This window comes from Pholcus phalangioides, unplaced genomic scaffold (assembly GCF_987345545.1).
Source record: "Pholcus phalangioides strain wild (caught in Gottingen) unplaced genomic scaffold, Ppha-v1.0 ptg000011l_1, whole genome shotgun sequence".
Classification (NCBI taxonomy): Eukaryota; Metazoa; Arthropoda; class Arachnida; order Araneae; family Pholcidae; genus Pholcus; species Pholcus phalangioides.
Window position 1 is genome coordinate 40,530,599 of NW_028301604.1, and position 17,928 is coordinate 40,548,526.

General features: G+C 39.0%; 1 protein-coding gene across 5 annotated transcripts in view; it reads left to right on the plus strand.

Moving 5' to 3' along the window:
• Positions 1-17,928, plus strand: part of sev (receptor protein-tyrosine kinase sevenless) — a 1,896,734-nt gene that overhangs the window by 1,612,854 nt on the left and 265,952 nt on the right. For all 5 annotated transcript variants that reach the window (XM_089239534.1, XM_089239532.1, XM_089239533.1 and 2 more), the window contains one exon: positions 17,428-17,614. In XM_089239534.1, coding sequence (XP_089095660.1) covers positions 17,428-17,614 — 187 coding nt within the window. The remainder of the gene's footprint in view (positions 1-17,427; positions 17,615-17,928) is intronic.

Sequence of the window (17,928 nt, forward strand, 5' to 3'; positions counted from 1 at the left end):
CGGCACATTTGCAATATTAATAATATTCTCGCATATTTCTCGGGGATTTCTTGCATTAAGTTTGCACCAGTCCATATTACATCATTTATGTCTTCCTCTTCCGACTCGGAAACGGATTATTTTAGATGATTCATTTTCTGAGCTTGAGATAAAAGCTCTTCTCTGTCACTCATTTTTTCTTACATTGTTTGAATACTGTCGCAAGTGAAAATGAAGGTGATGAAGCAGTCAATTGATTATAGGCAAATGAATAACCGTTTTTGAGAGAGTTTCTTATCAGGAAAGAAACAATTTTAGCTAACAATAAAAGGAGGGGAAAAAAAGAATTTCAAGAAAAGGGATTTAGAGGGGAAAGGAAAATCTTTATCTCTTTTCACTTGTACTGACGTTACGTTTCTTTCAAACTTGCTAGTAAAATGAATAGGAATGTATTTTGTACAGGTAATACGGGGTATTTATTTGTATTTGAAGAATAGTCTACTTATCTCAACGCAAAGCTAATAAAGCTGAATAAATTCCTAAAAATTATGTTGAACCCCCCCCTCCCGGGAACTTCCGTATCTCTGCTCATTACTATGTGCAAGATTACAAGAAAAATAAATCTGAGATCAAAGGATCCACCTCTGGACCCTTTGTCACCGATGTTCAAATGATGATTTTTTTTCACAGAGTAATTTTTCAATCACAAACGAAAAACTTCTTTACGGTCAAGTTATTTTGTTCCGCAGGGTGTCCGCAAGAGAGGGGATTCACACTGTATTTCATTCATAACCGATGCAGGCGCTTCGAACGAGGGGGAGGGGACGGATTTTCCTCCTCCACTCTCCGCCTATGATAATATAGATTTATTTTTGGGGAAACGGAGGGCGCTAGGGCAAAGGGGCAGGGAGGCAGACCCGTGCACCGACCCCACAAGCCCATTAAAAATTAGGCAAAAGAAATTATACAGTGAAACTCCTCTAAGACGACAAGTTAGCCGCTGATCGCATACAGAGGTGGCCGCGAAATAGGGGTTATTCTTGTATTATGTCTATGGTGCCTATTTTCCGTTCCGAGAAAAACTTGCCGCAAAGGTAAGTTGGCCAGAGAATAGGGTTGGCCGCCTATGAAAGTTTCACTAGATTTAGGTGAAAAAAATTGAAATATCAAAAGAAAATACTCTTTATATGTTATATTTACCAATTTCTGTTAATATAAATGTTTTTCGGGCAGCTACGATTGGTATCGAGGGAGAATGGTAATTGGAGATTGAGTGTCGTTGTTGACCGTGAGAAGAATACTACAAATAATTACAAAAAAACAAAGCCACGGACAAGTCAATTGCAATTTTAAAAAAAGTACTGAAATAAAATTTTGAGCAGATTTTTTACACTAAACTTTTGTGGGGCAATTTTTTTAATCATAAAAATTGTTTTTCCGAGCCAAATATGGGAAATTTATCCACGCGAATTTCTTTTTTTTTGGGGGGGGGGGCCTGGGCCGGTCCTACAAAATTATTGGAGGGGCTTAGACCCGTGGGCCAGATACAAGTTTACGCCTATGGGCATAATAGCAATAAGCTTCCCTATGATTCTCAGCAGTAAATGAGGATAAAGTAATGGGCACATAGAGCAGCTTTTTCAAAGTGAGCGTCACTGTTTCTAGGGGCATCGCCAACCTGTGGGGTGTCGCGGCGAGCTTGAGATATTTATTTGCGCACACGGGCGGCTAGAGGTTACCTGCCGCCCGGGCGCGAAGCCTCATATGCCGCCCCTAAACGTGACCCTGGTCAGAGGCTGGCAGGGTTTCAAACAAGAGGACCTCTAGATCAAAGCTGGTTAAAGAGTAAAGAGGTTTTACTCTTTAACCAGGCTTTGCTCTAGATGAACCTGATTTTTTTTTTCAGAAGAAAGCCGCACACCATTGCTTAACGTACAAAATGGACATGACCATGCGTCCCGCTTTCGAATCAGATTTTTCTGTTTTTCGATTTTTCGATTCAGTATTATTTTACCGTTCTTAATATTGCCGCAACAGGTAATTCAACCCTTAAAACATCACTTAACTTGAATAGCCATCATCACTTATCCTGTAAAGATGATGTATAACGAGGTTATTTTTTATTAAGAAATTTATTTCGAAAATGTTTCTGGTACTCCAGGGACCGGACAAATGAGACGCCGAATTTTTACTTTTTTTCTGGACCATTCTGGAAAAAATACTGGGTGAGGGAACCAAAATGCATACTTGCTCCTTTTCATAGAGTACAGGGCTACTCTTGGGCGATGCAACCCATTGTCGCAACACGCGTCGCCCCTTCAAGAGCCATGCTGAGTTCATGGTGAATTAGTGAAAAAAGTTTTATTGCCAAATAAAATGATTTGTCCGTTCTGGAGAGGCGCTGAATCAGAGATGATAGGGGAAAAAAGTTTTATGTTGGGAAATTATATATTATTATATATATTGTTGGGATAAGTTATGGGAGGGGCATGAATTTCAAGGATAGGGCTAACAGGGCTCCAGCCAGGGACTCCATCCTTACCATTTTTATTTATTTTTTCATGCTATAAATTAACTGTAGATGGGTCTTTTATTTAAAATCTGGCGTGGGGCAAGCGAAAGATACTAGCCTAGGAGCCCTGACGCAGGATGTAAGGGATATGAGGGGAATAGACAGGAGGTGTAAAAATCCAAGATCCCAAATAGCGATTTTGTCTCGAGCCTCCCCTGATAGCTTACATTCTTTTTTCTGGTATTACGGTCGTAGGCCCTGTCTATTTATTCCCTCAAGTTTTCTCAACATCTCCGTTGTCGTGGTATGACCCAAAAGTGTGATGTCATATGTGAACTTTCACTGTGTGAAACTTTTAAAAATTTTGGAGTCTTAAGTAAAGTCAACGCTGCCGCCCCTTACAACCTCCCGCCCGGGTGCGCCGCATCCCTTGCACCCTCGCTTTAGCTGCCCCTGTTTGTGCACCTATTTATGCTTTGAAGAAGTTCTTTTATACGGGAAAATAGCTATTAATCTAACCTAAAGAGCCGCTGACGAATCATGAATTAGCAAAGGGAGAGCTGTGCTTGACAAAAGTTTGCATAGGGAAAAGTGTTTAAACACTTTTAACACACTAAAAAGTGAAAAACTTTACAAAATATTTGGGCTTGCCAGTGCTAAAATAAGAAGGCGAGATATCTTGTCAATGGCAATCAAAGGGTTGAGATCCGTCAATCAGCGATGAAACGTACTGTCTCAAGTCTATTGCAGTGACTACCGTTATGGTATTCAAATTCTATGATGCTAATTTTATTCTCATGCTTAATGGATATTCAGGGTGTATGGGAAAGTCCCTTGGACCTGAAATGACTTGCAAACAAAAAGAGCTACAGCTATGCAACTCCTCACAAGGAAAGGGTCCCAAGGATATGTCTTCAAAAATGTTAATTTAAAAAAAAACGTTTTTAGTGCAATATTTGAGCTATGTTCAAATGGTGATTGGTATGATAGCATATATGTTCCGGCGTCCATGAAAATTCAGTTACACACGTCATCTTGCGTGTGCAAAATAAAAAGATCAAAATATTCTTTTGCATATGTTCTAAATACTCTGTGATTTTTTCACACAAATCACAAATATCTCATATTGTTAGTGTTACTTTGTCAACACAGTGTTACCAGCTTCACAATACGGGTTTACACAATATACATTATTGATGGATTCGATGTTACATACTCATCAATACAATTATAAGAGTTCGATCAATTGCATCACTATTGACTATACACGACTGCCGCTGTGGTGGTCGAGTGGTTATAGTGACGGACTCGCGATGCGAGTATCCGGGTTCGAACCCCACAGTGGTGGTCGGCTGAAGTTGGTTTTCTGTGGTTCCCAACTTCAAGGCGCAAATGCGAGCCGATCTCGCCACAGAGAGCAACAGTCCTACAACGATAAATAATTCAATCATAACACTTCACTCATAGTTAGAAAAACTGGTGGCAGATGGCAGCACTACACATAACAAGCATTACAGAGAAACAAAAAACACTTCACGTCAGGTTTCACTACACGTACACGCACATTCCCGCATGTACCGATTCGTTGGGGGTTCCGGGGGGGGGTGTATGTGTGGTGCAGCAGTAGTAGGTAGGGCCTCCAAAAAATGGCTCGGGGATCCATGATGTTCTTAAGTCAGCCACCTCGTTGGGCAATTTGCCTGTTTCGTGTTGTATTTGTATTTTATATTTTTGGTACAAATTTATCAAATAAACAATACACCCATCATGAAATATTCGTGTTAATAAATAGAGTTTGTGAGAAACACTAAGCAAAAATCAAGCAGTTACGAGTTAAAAAAATTCTAGTTTACACACAATCCTCAAGATATGTTTGTGTATTTCAAATCACCAACAAAACATGAATAATACTAGCTAAAGAATTATACCATTAATATTCTTTCACAAAACACTTTTGCACTATATTTTATATACACTAGTAGCTATATATTCAAACCATTGAACCATTACAAATTTAAGTTTTGTTAGATTTACTTTATACATTGGATATTCTAAATATTTCTCTAATACTGTACTCAAAATTTTTCTTAGGTAGCCTTTTATCTTCCTTTATCATCTCTGAGGTGTCTCCTTTCCTGGTAATACTCAAGGGACCCATGTTCTGTGATAATTTTGTTTATGTAAAAATCACCCTTTATGTCATTTGGGTATATAATAATCTTTAATGTCATTTATGTATATACCGAATACTGGTCGTCCTTTTGTGCTGTTATTCCATGAAATTTGCCATTCCATGATACAACGTTTTTCAAGTATTTTTCTTATTTGTGCTTTGCTATATCCGGTTATTACCTGCATTGTATTATAACTTGTTCCGTCTTTGGCGAGCTTGTCAGTCATGTCATTTTTTGTATTATCTGCGTGAGCTTTGATCCAGTGAAAATGGACCATCATTTTCGTTAATATTTCTTTGATAATTGTGGTATCTGGATCATCTCTTTCGGGTCTCTCCAACTGTCTTCGTTAAGAACGAAGACAAAATCAGTACACAGATGCAGGTCATCTATTCCCATTTCTTCCGCTCTCGTTAGGCTCAGTCTTATTGCTATCATTTGAGATCTGTAGACTGTTGCACAATCCGATAATCTGTAGCTTTCAGTGATTATTGGTATTCCTCTATCTTGGGACAGAGTGGGAGCCATGTTCTGGTTTGGTGGTGGCGGTATTCTTCTGTGAAAGATTACGTAATCACATGCTGTTCTTTCATTCATTCTGGAGCCATCTATATATAGAGACTACTCATCATAAGAGTTTGTGTCCCAAGTTCTTCAAGAATTGAACTTTTCCGCAATATAGTATTTGGGGTGTAGATTTCCTGTCCTATCTGTATTGGAATTTGTAAGTAATACGGAAGGGACATTTTTCTTTGAGCTTTGGCCAACAAATGTATAGGTATTGTTCCTGATAGTATATTTAACGCCTCATTAGAAACTGAGTCGCTATTTGGTGATTAACAGCAGGGCTATCCTTCGTGTCTGTATAAGTTTATCATTCAAATAACCAAGATCTTGATACCAAGCTTCTGCTGCGTATAGTATTTTCTTTTCTATGCATATTTTATAGATTTGTTTAAAGATAACTGGTTTATTTCCCCAACTAGCTCTTGAGATTCGTCGTAATTTCTGCATTTGATTGTGTGTACCTTAGCTTGGATATTAGCAAGGTGATTTGAAAAGTTCAGATTATAATCTATCCTTACGCTCAAATAGATGATATTATCATTGTACTTTATTCTATTATTGTTTATCTTAATTGGTGGTTTTCTTCCGACTTCCTTTGCCCATGTTTATACATACGATATCTGCACTTTTCTAAGCTCAATGTTAGCCGAATTTCTCTGCCCATTGGTCCACCGCTTGGAGTATTCTCTGGCTATAGTGTTCGAATGAATTGTAATTAGTTGATTTCAGTGTAATAATCAAGTCATCCGCGAATTCTTGAAATTCCTCGTTTTCCTCAGTTGGTATTTCGAGAAGTTCATTGATTGCAATTAGCCACAGGATGAGTCCCAGTGACGATCCCTGTGGGACTCCAATGTTATAATTGTGCTTTTCATTGAAATTGTTCTATTCTTCAAAAAACTCCTAATAATTTCCTCTAGGTATTTGGGCATTAAAAATATACCAAATTCGGTATATTTTTCATATACGGGCACAAGCGATTATTGAAGTATATCGCTATAGGTCTAAAGTCTATAGGTCTTTCGACTGATGAGCCAAACAATTTCTTGTACTTGGCTGTTTTCAGAGAACAGTCTCGATTGGATTTTCTGTCGAATTGAATGATAATGGGGTTGATTTTGTCCTTTTTCAAAGTAAAGGCACTCTATGCATCACATCAATATTTACCATGAGATCCGGTTCAATTAAATTCACCAAGTTCTCTTGCAAAGCATTTATATTTTCATTTTCGGTCTCAGGGAGGCCCTGGATTTCAACGCTACATCAATGGGAGTATCGCTGGAGTTCACTGATTTCAATTTGTAGTTTTTAACATCGGATTTTAGCTGAAAATTCTTAGAGGATAGTTCTTGTTGTTTTTCCTGCATGTCGGTTATTTGAAGCTGGTACATTTTGTTTTGATCGCTGAGTTCTTTGAATTGTTTACATATGAATAATGTCTTTAACGATTTGATATGAGATTGGAATGTCTCATTGATTTTACGGTAGCCATATTTTTCACCTCTTCGTGTAAGCTTTCGACGTGAAATCGGAACACAGTTTGAATACCGTCAACGGATGCTGGTTCTATAGTACTTTCAGATGCAGTATTCAGGGGCTATTGTACAGTCAGATCGTTCGCAGTAAGTTTGGCTGATTCTTCACATTTAACACAGATCCAATTTGTTAGGCGATCTCCACGGGATTTTAGAAATAGATATTCACAACCGTAACGGAAACATTTACTGCAGTGGATTTTGTCATCAGAAATGGAAATTGTTGCACCACAAGTATCACACGAATCATCCGCCATGACGAACGCTCTATTTTATAATTGTTCACCAGAGCTCTCGTTACGTTAACATCAAGTAATTCATTAAAATTTAATCTCACTATGTATACGTTATCATTCGGAATCTCACACTAGTAATTTCTCAAATAATGTCGAAATAAATAAATAAAATGATAATAAACACAAATAAAAAATAAAAACGAAAAAAAATTGGTAAACTCTCGAAGCTCTGGGGAAACACCCACGCCACCGGCTGTTACCACCCCGGTAATCTTGCATAAGGTGCAAGAATAGGTTTTTCCTCTGTGAAAAAATGGTTGGTATTGAAAATACGAGTCAGACGATTAAGCTTATTTCTTTATTAGTTTAATCTCCACCTACCGGAGAAAATTGTGATGCCTCTCTAAGACGTGACAAACCTAATATTCGAAAATAGGAATATTTACCATGACATTTTTTTTTCCATCTGAAAGAAAAAACGAAAATGAACGGACAAATTCAACAAACAGAATTCAGTACAAATTCTTTTTTACAGTTTTTGGGGTCAATGACAAGACTCGTTAGTACCGCATTTTAATGTGCAGTATTGCAAAATTGTCAAATACCGTAGGGGAAAGAAAACCATTCGTACAAGGATGAAAAAAGCGTTATTGGCTGGGCCTTACCGAAATATAAATTTTTATTATCACCACACTGTTGGCGGTATCATGTACCGCTGCTCGCAAGCGGGAGGCGAAATACACTGCTGGCCACCGTACATGCAACACCCTGAAGGAAGCATGCAAATAATATGAAATTTACAACATGCATTAGCGGAGGTGAGATATGCAAATGATTAGAATTTCAGCGCAGACGCACATCACGCGCGCCTGTGGCGCCACTTCAAAGCGCTATTTAAGGCTTGGAGATTTCGACGATTTGAAGTACGGCAATTGTGTTTTTCTTGTGGTTTTTTCAAAAAAACGATCAATTATGCCTCGTAGAAAACAGCGATCATCTTTTGATCAAGTATCCGAGTTCGACAGAGGAAGCATAGTGGCCTACCGAGATTGTGGATTATCTTTCAGGGAAATCGGTAGTCGTGTTGGACGAAACCAAACAACTGTAATGCGGATATGTGATCGTTGGATGCAGGAGGGTACGACGGACCGACGTGTTCGATCTCATCCACCTCAGTGCACCACTTCACGTGATGACAGGCGTATTGTGCGTATGGCAGTGACGGATCGCTCAGCCACATCACGAACCATAGCACAGCACATTCAGTCTGTACCGCATCATCCAGTGTCTGTGCGTACCATTCGACGTCGTTTACAGCAGAGTGGACTGTCCGCAACACGTCCATTGCTTCGTCTACCCTTGACGCAGAACCACAGACGTCTCCGCCGCCAATGGTGCGATGAAAGAATGATGTGGACGGCACAATGGAATAAAATTGTCTTTACTGACGAGTCACGCTTCTGTCTTCAACACCACGATGGTCGGATTCGAGTCTGGAGACACCGTGGAGAGAGGATGCTGAACAGCTGCGTTATGCACCGCCACACTGGTCGTGCACCGGGTATTATGGTACTGGGCGGTATTGGATATCACTCTCGCACTCCTCTAGTACGCATTGCCGGTACTTTAAAAAGCCAGCGCTACATCTCCGAGGTGTTGGAGCCAGTTGTCCTTCCTTACCTTCAGGGTTTGCCCACAGCCATATTTCAACAGGATAATGCGCGACCACACGTGGCACGCATTGTCCAAAGGTTCTTCGTCAATCGCCAGATTGAATTGCTTCCCTGGCCAGCTCGCTCTCCGGATCTTTCGCCGATAGAAAACATGTGGTCCATGGTTGCTCAACGATTGACCCAGATTACATCCCCAGCTGCCACACCAGATCAACTTTGGCAACGCGTGGAAGCTGCTTGGTCTGCTGTACCCCAAGAACACATCCAAAGTCTCTTTGAATCAATGCCGAGGCGTGTGGCAGCGGTGATCTCCAACAATGGCGGCTACTCTGGCTACTGATTTTGGCAGGAACCACACTTCACAGAAGTCTATAAATTTAATCATTTGATGCTTGGTCAACATGTTATCTACAAAATAAATATTGTTGCGATATCTCTTGTCTTTCTTGGTGTTGCAATTTTGGTGGCCAGCAGTGTATTTCATTAGAGAAACGGTCGGTTTTGGAACGTTTTTGTGTTTTCGCAGTAGCCATTTTGAGAACGATTCGACAGTAAATTCAAACCCGTTGCATAGTTAAATTGATTTCTATCAACTTGAAAGCTTCTTGAAGATTTGTGACTCGTAACTTTTTGTGACTCATAATTCTTTTTGGGTCATATTCTGCGGTGTTTTCCTTTTTTTTTAGCGCACGTTGGATTGCAAGATAAGTGGTTTTTTTTATTATATTGCTCTCACTTTTTTTTAATTTTCGTTGTGTATTTTCGATCGACTTAAATTTATTTTTCTCGTTCGCATTTCATTTTCATTGTTTTTTCGCCAGGTTTGTGTTTTCTCGCTTCTTTGATATAAATTCGTAGGTTTTTGGACGTTAGTGTTAGCAAACAGTGTATACTTTTTCCCGGGTACTCTCAATAACTTTGTTTTTCCTTCCATTTGGGCCTATTGTTGTAGTGTTAGTGTTTTGAGATAGTTAGCTAATTCTAATAAGTATAAATTGTATGACATGAATGTCGCTCTCCACTTGTTAATACAAGATATACGGAAGACTGGATGTTGTGAAGATATTTATTATTTCAGATGTTTATTTTTTAAGGAAGGAAAAAACTCATCTCTGCCTAAAGATATTTATTATTTCAGATGTTTATTTTTTAAGGAAGGAAAAAACTCATCTCTGCCTGGTGGCTCGTCGTCAATGAGCTATTAGCTGATCGGTTTCACCGTCCATCACACGGTTCCGTTCGGCATATATATACGCTCTAGCGAAGGAAAATCTCTATCTCCTCTGTAGCTTAGTGGTCAGAGCACTCGTCCGGCAATCGAGGGACCCGGGTTCGACTCCCGGTGGAGGCAGAGATGAGTTTTTTCCTTCCTTAAAAAATAAACATCTGAAATAATAAATATCTTCACAACATCCAGTCTTCCGTATATCTTGTATAAATTGTACTTCGTAGCGTAATACTTTTTTTTAGAGGGTGTTATATTCTTTATATACATATTTATTTTATTCTTCGTGATTTAGTGCTGAGTATTCTATTTTACGTAATTTTTTCGTATAATCACTTACGTATATTTTGCATAGTAATGTACTTTACATTATTTTAATTTCCAGTTAACGTTTCTCATTTTCCTATTTTTAAGTATTATTATTATCTAGCTTTAGCAGTAGTGTTAGTATGCCTCGACCTCGACTAGTGTTGAGCTTGCGACGGGAGGTTTCCCTGGTCTAGGGGTATAGTAGCTGATAGTTTCAATTGTAAAGGGTGCTGAGATAGGAAAAGGCTGGGACTCGAGGTCGAAGCTTTACGGGAAAAAGTTAGGGTGCTAGAGGGCCCGGTTATAACGGAGCCTCTGGTCATCGAGCCACCTGTTGATGAAGAAGCAATCTCCACGAACAACGACAGTTTAGAGGGCGAATGGGTGGTCGTGGATGAGGGAGAGGGGGATAGTGATGGGGGTTTAATCATCGGCGATTCTATGGTTAGGGAACTTGGGAACCGAGTGTGTAGGGATTTTCGGGGTTTCGAGCGTTGTTGTCTTCCTGGAGGAAAGATTGGCAACGTTCGAGACGTTTTTCATCGCCGAAAGGTGCCCTTGCGGGCGAATATTAGTGAGTCTCTGTCAGAGTACCGGGATTTACTATTATCCGCTAGGGAGGGGCGTTCAGATGTGGCACTGATTCCAGTGCTGCCAAGGGGTAGTAGGGGATATAGGAGTAGGATCCACCAATTCAATATAGGCCTGAAGGAAATTTGTTCCTCTCTTGGGGTCACGTTCTTGGAGCTCCCCTCATTTACCGACAGGTGGCTTCGTTCGGATGGGATCCATCTAAATAAGAGGGGGGTCTGGGAGGTTTACGATAGGCTTAGGTCAGGTTTTTCTACTCCCAGACCACGTAGTCGGGAATGCGGGTCAGTTAATGATAATCACAACCGCACTGACGGGGAATTACCCATCTCTGACTTGGATGGCTTCTCGATTGACACTAAATCACCGGGCAAATTAAAATGTGTGCTAATAAATGCCAGGAGCTTCGGTAAAAAGAAAGATTTTTTAGAAACTATGATAGTTGTGGAGGACTTGGATCTTATAGCCATTACAGAATCTTGGGCAAACGATGGGGAGGAATCTTTCTTACACATCTCAGGATACGATACTTTTTTGAGAAATAGATCTGATAGGAAAGGGGGTGGAGTGTTGATATACGTGAAATCCTGTTTGAACGCTAGAGAGTGTAACGTGAAGAGAAGTGATATTGAAACTGTATGGGTTGAGCTTGAGAACAAAAGACGTCATAAACTTATTGTTGGGGTTTGTTACAATCCACCGAATAGGGATCAAAACTACATCGCCAAATTGCATGATGAAATTTCCTACATGTGTAAGCGTAAGAGGGTTCTCATACTAGGGAATTTCAATTACCCAGGTATTGAATGGGAGCACCCTTCATCTAGGGATCAGTATGAAAGAGAGTTTCTTAAGTTGGTGCTCGAAAATGTTTTGTATCAGCATGTATCAGAAGCCACTAGGGGTACTGCTATTTTGGATTTAGTTCTTACTAGTTCTGAGGATCTAGTTGAACATGTTTCGGTGGGGAAAGAGTTTTCTTCCAGTGATCATCGTATCGTCAGATTTCACTGCAACTTTTCCTCGGGTAAGGTTGATAACAAAAGACTGGTTCCTCGTTTTCGGAGAACTAACTTTGATGTTTTGAGAAGAAGGTTAGCGCGGAAGTTTTCAAAGACCGGTTGGAATCAGTAGGGGTGGTAAGTCAATGGGAAGAATTTAGTACGAAGCTGTCCTATGTTTTGCATGACGTCATACCCTTTGTTCGAAAAAAGCGTGTTCGTACATCGCACTCTCTATGGTTCACGGATAGCGTGCGGAACCTTTATCTTGAAAAGAAAAGAGCATTCAGGGAGTATAAAAGTGGACGAGGTAACCTATCATTGTTTACTGATAAAAGAAGACTGTTGAAGAAAGCGATAAGGGATAGAAAAAAGGAAGTTGAATCTAGGTTGGCAGATAACATTGGCTCTGACCCAAAATCGTTTTTTCTATACATCAATAATGGATGTAAGGGGACAGTTGGCCCCCCTCTCGATAGGAGGCTCTAGGGTAGAGAGCAATGTAGGTATTTGTAGTGCTTTCAATGACTTTTTCGCTTCGGTTTTTAATGGAGATAATGATATTCGATATACGGGTAATGCATGGGGTAATAAAACCCTCAACGATATTCAAGTAGAAGACGTGGAGGTCCTAAATCTTCTAAGAAATGTATGTGCAAGCAAAGCACCAGGACCAGATGATATCTATCCCAGGGTCCTCAGGGAATGTGCTAATGAATTGTTGGCGCCAGTGGCACAGATATACAGGAGCAGTGTTGCTGAGGGTATCGTCCCAAGAGATTGTAAACTTGCTAACGTTGTGCCGATATTTAAGAAGGGTAGTAGAGAAGCGGTGTCAAATTATCGTCCAGTGAGTTTGACGAGCTCCTTCTCGAAAATTTTGGAAATTATCATCAAAAGGCAGTTTGTGAAGTGGATAGACGAGAATAATGTATTGTCGGATAATCAGCATGGGTTCAGGAAGGGGAAGTCATGTGCAACTAACCTCCTTTGCTTCTATGATCGCGTGACTAGGGCTTTGGGTAAGAGCAAAATGTAGACGTTGTTTACCTTGATTTCCAGAAGGCATTCGATCGGGTCGAACATGGCAAACTCTTGAAGCGTTTACATGAGATTGGAATTGGGGGCAACTTGCTGAATTGGATTGAATCATGGTTAAGAGATAGGTTGCAACGAGTTATGGTGAACAGGGAATTCTCTGGTTGGACAGACGTCACAAGTGGAGTTCCTCAGGGAAGTGTCCTTGGCCCCATACTTTTTTCACTTTTTATCGATAAACTCGATCAGGGTATCGATGGGACTATTAGCAAATTCGCAGATGATGTGAAGCTAATGGGGGTAATCGGGAATGAAAGCGATAGGAAGTTGCTCCAGACCAACTTAAACAGGATTGACGTTTAGCGTTGATAAGTGCATGATCGCTCTTTTTGGTTCGAACAACCCACGATTCTCTTACGAGTTGAATGGTGTCACTATCCCGGATGCAACTAGGGTCACCGATTTGGGAATTCTCATTGACGAGCGACTTAGGTTTTCTGAACATTGTTCAGCGGTGGTCAAAATAGCGAATAGAATGTTTGGTCTCATTTTCAAAAAGGTCTCTTCGCGTTCTCCTAAAGTCATTCTTCCACTCTTTCGAGGCTTAGTTCGTCCTGGACTGGAGTATGCTGTAAGGTTTTGGAGACCATACCTACAGAGGGACATAGACTTGGTTGAAGGGGTGCAGAGAAGAGCTACGCGTGTCCTTATTGGCACACAGGGCTTGAGTTATGAAGAGAGACTTCATTTTTTGAATATGTTTGGATATATGTTTATATACATTGGATGAACGCAGGTGTCGAGGAGATATCATCGAAGTGTTTAAGATTTTCAATGGGATGGATAGGATGGACCATTAACTTTTAGGGCACCGCCAATCGACTGCTTTTACAAGGGGACACCAGTATCGATTGGTGAGAGACAATGCAAGGCTATGGTGTCACAGGGAGTTTTTCTCTAATAGGGTTGTTAATAAATGTAATAGTTTACCCCCGGAGGTAGTAAATTGTAACACAATTGACACGTTTAAAAATAAGTATGATAAATATGTTGGGGTAAATCGAGAAAGCTATCCATTCTTAGAATAAGACAACCATAAGTATTCTTTATGGGCGTTGTATAATATTTTATCATCTGTATATATTGTTTATAATTTGTGTTAACCTTTTACCGGCCGAATTCAGATTCCAAGTGATTTTCATTATTTTTTTTGTTAATTTCTCCTTCTGATTTTTTAGTTAAGGGATATCAATCGAGAAATTGAAGAAAAAAAATTTCCCTATGCGTTTTCTTGAATGTTCCCAATTGGGAACATTGGCCGGATCTGACTAAACATAATTTTCGCAGTGAAGCCATCTTACAGGATGATGAAAAATTCGTCATCATTTAATAAATTTATTTTAAAAATTAAAGAATATACATATAGAATTTTAAAAATGATGGAAATAAATTTCTCTCGAATACACTCAAAAGACATGTATATCTGGATTATAATAAAGAGCTTATGATGAGCTGAAATGCTGGTCTAAAATTCACAAAAGAATACATACATACGGGTTTAGGTTTTTGTATGGATCCCTTGGTAAGTTAAAATATATTATTTAAAAATATAAAGAGAGAGAAAATATTATTTACAACTCTGGTACCTAAAGGCACAGGCTCCGATGACTGCTTACTAGAATATACTTCCATTTTATATGGGAAACCACATTGTTTGAGCAAATCATCCAAATTTTAAATCCAAAGCGAATCGGTTTTCCCCATATAAACATCTTACTTGAATGATGAGCGTAATACGGTACTATTGATTCATCGATGCTTAGTTTATCATGGAACAAACCGAATGTGTGTGAATTTTTCATTTAATTCATCATAGATAGCCAACTTATCACCGGGTTGTAAGAAAGAGTTATCCATCAAATGGAAGTTATTTTTTATGTCTCTAAAGTTATTTCTCGGCATAACAGTGGGGACAATCGGTACTGCTGTGTCTACTGAAAGTACCCCAGTAATCATTTTCACTTGGTATTCTGTGATACCCACTTAGCAAAACCAATCCAAAAAACGTTGCGATTTTTTTCCACTCAATTTTCAAATTCGATCCATGTTGTGCGACATAAATATTTGTCATCTCAGCCAAGTAACTGAGGTACTCTTGCAGTAAAAATTTGAAAAAAATATCAATCGAGTCGGCTTGCACTTAGCTCAGCAAACTTATGACTGATTGCTTCAGTAGGTTCACTTATATTTTTGTCGAATGCAGTACTTTTTTTCCACTTTGGTTGCATGAATTTTAGTCTTTTGGCACTTGACACATGATGTTTTCTTGTTTTTTGACTGGGTAATTACCTGATCTTTGAAAGGCAATTTTGATGTAGAAGGCATGTTGATAGGATCTACAAATTCACCCACAAATGAACTACGTGGTGATCTTAAAACACAGATATCCACAAACATCTGCAGGAACGACCGGCCAAGCATGTTGTCATCGATATCTTCCTCATCTGTAGCCCGCTCATTTTCATCAGGCAGTAGCTGGCACATTTCGAATTCTTCATCAGAGAGATGTGATATATCAGAATCTCTCAAACTCAGTCTAATAAGCTACTAGTATAACAAAAAAGATGGGAAAAAGAAGTGTAGAAAGTCACAAGACCAGATATCAACTGAGAACTGGAAGACCAACGTACCAACAAAATGACTCAAAATGTAGAGGGAAGGTTGAAGGGGGGGGGGGCAAAGTGAGTCACATAAAAAAGGGGGTGCTGCATGTAAACATCGGAATGTGAAATTTGATACTTTTCCTTCCTTTTGAGACACACCAGAGAGAAGGGAAAAAGCAATAAATTGTTTTTTCAGAATGCCACTCCTCTGCATTGCACTTTAGAATAGTCAGTAGTGGCCAATGTTCCCAATTGGGAACAATCGTAGGAAAAGTTCCCTGGAATTCAAACAAATTTTTTTTCTCTCTCATTGAGCATTTCTTATCATTCTTGGCAATATTCTACAACTAAAAAAAAATTGAGATGCATGTATGTTTACAAAAACTATTTTAATAATTAAAACATAAACTTACAGATAATTTCCCTTGAAAATGGGTGATTTTAGAATAATAAATTGATATGATAAGAGCTGAATCGAATTACTTTTGTCTTTTCTAAATTAAGTTCAGAACCTTATATGTTCAGGGAAAAAAAATCAGCTATTTTCGTTAAAGAGAAATATTTTTTTTGAATTAATCAAAAGTATGTTCCCAATTGGGAACATTGGCCGTTTTAATTGCATTTTTAATTGGGTTGCTGTATTTTTGAAATATATGACAACCATATTTTTATGGGCATCTTTTTATCAGCCACCTCGTTGGGCATTTTGTCTGTTGTGGCGTTGTATTTGTATTTGGAAGAAATTCTTTGTTCCCCCCCCCCCCCCAAACCTTTCAGGCCCGCTCTAAACGTTGATCCAGCTTACGCCCTTAACTCTGGGCATTAACGTATTAACAAAGCTCGTTAAAACTTTGAAGCTTTGTCCCGACACACATTTACCTCAATTTATAATCAACTAATACAGGATGTTTCGAAATTCACGGTATTTTAATATAGCTCCACCTACAAACCCTCGTATTTTTCATGAACTTGATAAAAAAAATTGTGTTTGGTGCGCCTACATTAGTGATGAATGGTAATCCTGGTTTCAACACCATAGTGCACGGTGAAAAGGAATTTTTCGTGTTTTAACAGAACATTTTGTGGATCGTGTCATTACGCGCGGACTTAGGTCGCCTCTTTCACTGGACTTGTAACCCCAGGGATTTTTTCTTTCGGACTATCTCAAAAATATGGCATTCTACAATAATTCACCTACGATTGATGAACTCAAGACCAGTGTTTTTCAACCGCCGGACCCTGGCATCAATGAAACCGGGCAGTGAGTGGTTGATTGTTTCATTTTTTTCCATTTATTTCACATTACTCATGTGTATAGCCAGGCCTTCCAATCACGAAAAATAGATCAACCGGGCCGCGGGCTTCCAAACATTTAGAACCACTGCTCAATACTGACATCAATAATTAATTAATTCAATATCACACATTAATTCTCGCAGACTTTCTAAAGTATCAAGTAATCTGGTAAAAAACTGTGCCTATGTGCCCGGGAAAAAAAGGCAACGTTTTCAGTGTTTATAGTAAATTCAAAGTTGTTTTAAACTTTTATTAAAGGTAATGTTTCAATACCTATGTATAATCCGTTATTCTCTGATAAAATGTTCATTTAAAAAACATTCATAAACTATGATGTGCGCGAATTTCGAAACACCCGTATGTGATTCTATATTATCGTTTTAAATTGTTTCGGTTACATTGGATAACAGGTTTTTCTCTGTGTTTTATGCTTGTGTATGTGAGAAAAAGTAGTAGAACCATACAAACTAACAAACTATATTGCTTACAGAATATTAGTTTCTTCTCAGAAAAATTATTTCTTAACATCTAAGTACATACACTTCAGTACGTGTAATTAAACTGTAATAAAAATTTCTGGTGTTTTACTTGAAATAAAAAAAATATATTGGTTTATTATATTTCTTAGGAATCTCTCTCTGCCCGTAGAGGAAGAACTTTCAACACTACGTCTCTCTGAAGTAGATAGAAATCAAATTGTTCTAACCAAATTCTTGGGTTCTGGAGCATTTGGAGAAGTGTTTGAAGGCAGCTGTCGCACAAGCAACACTCATGAAATGATTCAGACTCATCTTCCTTTAAGAATAGCTATAAAAGTAATAGTTTCATTTTTTTGTCGTTTTCTTAATGAATGGAGTACGAAAACTTTCTCCCTTGCAGACAATGCGACTCCAAGCTCCGCGTGTGCGTGGCCACACACATTTGGAAATGCTTTCTGCACATTGTTTTTTTTTTCCAGGGCTGTATAATAAGTGTTTTTTCATGAATCGCTGCCGTCGGTACCAACTGACGTCATTGCTCAAGCAGAACTGAGAGCGCGCTCGCTTTGCTACCCTGTTAATTACGATAAGTTTCAATCGCTGTACTGCCCATTTTATTGAATTCTTTCCAAAATTATTTTCATATAATT